A 3,457-nucleotide genomic window follows, 5' to 3' on the forward strand; every position below is an offset into this window, starting at 1 on the left:
AGTGTCTGGGTGTTTCCCAGTACTGGGTTGCAGCTGGAAGGGCATTTGCTGTCTAAAGCATATGCCGGATAAGTTGGAGGTTCATTTCACAGTGGCAACCCCTGATGATTAAAGCGACTAAGCCGGAGGAAAATGAATGAATGAATATTATTATTATTATTATTATTATTATTATTTCAAACCCCTGCTTGAACTAACAGTATGAATTCCCCATTATTATTAGCATATTCATAAATGTGTGAACATCATTTGCATGACGCTCATCCACAGCCAATGGGTGCACACACAGCTCCGCCCAACAGGAGCGTGGATCTACTTCCTTCAGCAGGTGCGCTCGAGCTCAGGACAAACTGCAAAAGTCAAGCGCGACGCACTTTTGTCTCGTGCAAAATAAAATCCTTCTTCACCCCTCTACAGATTATTTACCGGGGGCCGCGAGGATTTCCAGCCGGATTGATGTTTACTGACATGGTGTCCAAGTTGACATCGCTTCAGCAGGAGCTCCTGAGCGCCTTGCTGGACTCGGGGGTCACGAAGGATGTCCTGGTCCAGGCACTGGAGGATTTATGCCCGTGTCCCGCAGAATTCGGAATTAAAATCGAGAAGCCCCTGTCACCGTCCAGTGCCAACGGCGGCAGCGACTGCGGGGACTCGAAACCGGTATTTCTGACGCTGACCGGCGCTCAAGGGAAAGGCGGAAAACTGTCCGGTGATGAAGGCTCGGAGGACGGGGATGATTTCGACACGCCGCCGATCCTGCGGGAGCTGCAGTCGCTGAACACCGAGGAGGCCGCGGAGCAGCGCGCGGAGGTCGATCGCATGCTGTCGTGAGTTACCTACTCTGGAGTCTTCACGGGTTCTCGATCAAATATAATATGCAAATTATTCAAATAACGCAGCTTGGATGTTAAATGTTATTTTAATTTCAATAGCAATATGAAGAAGCACTATTTTTGTGGAGGGGTTTTCAAACGAGTCAAGGGGGCAAAATAATTCACAAAAAAGTATTAATTGGATTTAACCTGCTAAATATTATAAGATGCTTGTTTAAAACGAATTTAAACAAACATATTAAATTCGGTAATGTTCAACTTAATTTGTTTGTTTATATTCAGCCCATATAAACTTTTTGCAACCACTTACCCTAATAATTGAGTAAATTCAATTTCAGTGTTGCCTAAATCCAATTTCAGAGTTGTTTAATTATTTTAATTTATGATTAGAAATTTTAACTAACCAAAATCATTATTAAAATACGCAATAAACAGCATTGCTGAAAAAAATAATTATCAATAAATCATGACAACACGTTTTTATGTTAAATAAAAATTATTAAACAAAGTTGATCTTATTTTTAACTTCTAACGGGTTGTTTTAATTGTGCAAGCTGTTTTAAACCAGTTTAATGTAATTTAAGTTCAAAGGACTTATAATTTAATTCAAATGAAAGATTTTAAGGCAACAAAATTTTTACAGAACAAACAAATAAAAATCGAATTAAAGTAGCCTACAGGCTAATTGTAAAATAACTATGTAATAGCATTAAATCAGCAACTTAAGTAAATAACAATACAACTAAAATGATAACATCTGAAGCAAACATAAAACGAACATCAGTAATTCTAACATAATGTTATACGATAAGATGATTAAATATAATTGAAATAAATACGTTAAATGCCAAAAAATTGGCTCAAATAACTGAATTAAAACTAACAGATAAATAGAAATTAGATTTAAATGAATAAACAATTAATTAGCATAAATAAGTAGATTTAATTAATATATAAATAAATGATCAATGATCAAATAAATGACAGTCCACTTAGTAACTAGCTGTTTTAAATTTGTTTTTATGAACGTTGCAGGCTTACATGTAACATTTTTATCAAATTAACTGACAAAACCACTAATATATAGTAAGTGAATGTCGAAATTTCCCAAGAATTATAAATCTACATTGACGTTAAGTCAAAACGAAACCACGTGTAGTTGTTATTAATTTATTTCTATAAATCATCAACAGAAAGATACACATTGTCGTATGAATAGAGGGAAAAGATATCTAGTTATTCATTGTCCAAAGTTATAGTCTTAAATCAACATCCTCGAGCACACTCAAAAGTGAGGGGTTATTTCCCCAAACAAACAAACATTAGCGGATCCGACAGACATTTGCAGATTTCCTCCAGCCGAATATAACCGATCACCGGCAATTCACTATAGCGGTGATCAACAATATTTTAATGTCTTTTCAATAATTAGAAATATGACTTTTTTAAAGCAACTTGTCATCGTTTTTGGTCAAATGCTACACTAAAATAAATTTCGATGTAGGCTATTTAAAATTATATAAACAATGTCAAACGCAGAGTATTCGTAATGGTTGTCTATTTTTTTTTTTTTTAATAGATAATTATGTCTTTTATAGGAATTTAAGTTTTATTTAAACTTCAAGACTTCAGTCTAAAAATAAACAAGCCTATTATTAGGCTACAATCATTTAGCCTAATTGTTTTCGAAATATTTTACGCAGTTTTTAAATTATAAAATAATTGGTATAGTATTGTTGCAAATCGCTTATATTTTACTCTACATCAATAAACATTTTTTAAACAATATAGCCTAGGCAACAGGACATAGGGTTAGCTTACAATGTTTTATTGTAGCTGAAATTAATTTTCTAATTAATAATTAATGTTAATTAATTTATTATTAATCTAATTAATAAGTAAATAAGATTTTCAGAATCTGACGGAAATGTGTGTGTGTGCTCCTGATCAGAGAGGACCCGTGGCGGGTTGCTCGCACTATTAAAGGCTACATGCAGCAGCACAATATCCCGCAGCGGGAGGTGGTGGACGTGACGGGCCTCAATCAGTCTCACCTGTCTCAGCACCTCAATAAAGGCACGCCGATGAAGACCGCCAAAAGAGCCGCGCTTTACACCTGGTACGTCCAGAAACAGCGCGAAATCGACCGACGTAAGTCAACATCTTATAAACTGCACCAAAGCTTTACCATCTGTATCTTTCTGACATTTAAAACATGTTTTTCTTATTGTTTTTAACGCGTATATTGCGCATAAAAGCATCGTTTACTATAGTCGAGTAACAGTTGTTTATTTACTTCTCTATTAATCGAATAAATATGCCATAATCAAGTGTAAAAATTACAAATAAACGTTCATTCCTGTACTTTTTACCACCTTTTAAGCAATTCCCATGTAGGCATAATAAATGTCTTTGTATCATGTGAGAAAATATATTTAGTTTTGTTGTTTTGATGTTTATGTTTTTATAGTGTTTTAAATAGTGAAGTGAATGATGTGTGTGGGATATACGCGCCAAAGGGGTTTCACACAGTTGCCATGCAGCTAAAAGTTTTTTTTAAAATCATTTTAATCATAAAAAACTCTTTTTTTAAAATATATATTTCAAGTATGTAAATTATAGGT

General features: G+C 34.5%; 1 protein-coding gene across 6 annotated transcripts in view; it reads left to right on the top strand.

Moving 5' to 3' along the window:
- Positions 1 to 342: 342 nt before the first annotated feature.
- The window catches only part of hnf1bb (HNF1 homeobox Bb), a 23,540-nt gene continuing 20,425 nt past the window's right edge, over positions 343 to 3,457 (top strand). For 5 of the 6 annotated variants that reach the window (XR_012396466.1, XR_012396467.1, XR_012396468.1 and 2 more), the window contains exons 1-2: positions 343 to 827; positions 2,785 to 2,984. Coding sequence is in view for 3 of the 6 variants with exons in the window: in XM_068215784.2 (XP_068071885.1) it covers positions 457 to 827; positions 2,785 to 2,984 (571 nt within the window). In the remaining 3 variants the exon portion in view is untranslated. The remainder of the gene's footprint in view (positions 828 to 2,784; positions 2,985 to 3,457) is intronic. The other variant, NM_194372.3, reaches the window with a different exon arrangement.

The sequence above is a fragment of the Danio rerio genome, chromosome 21, assembly GCF_049306965.1.
Source record: "Danio rerio strain Tuebingen ecotype United States chromosome 21, GRCz12tu, whole genome shotgun sequence".
Taxonomy (NCBI): domain Eukaryota; kingdom Metazoa; phylum Chordata; class Actinopteri; order Cypriniformes; family Danionidae; genus Danio; species Danio rerio.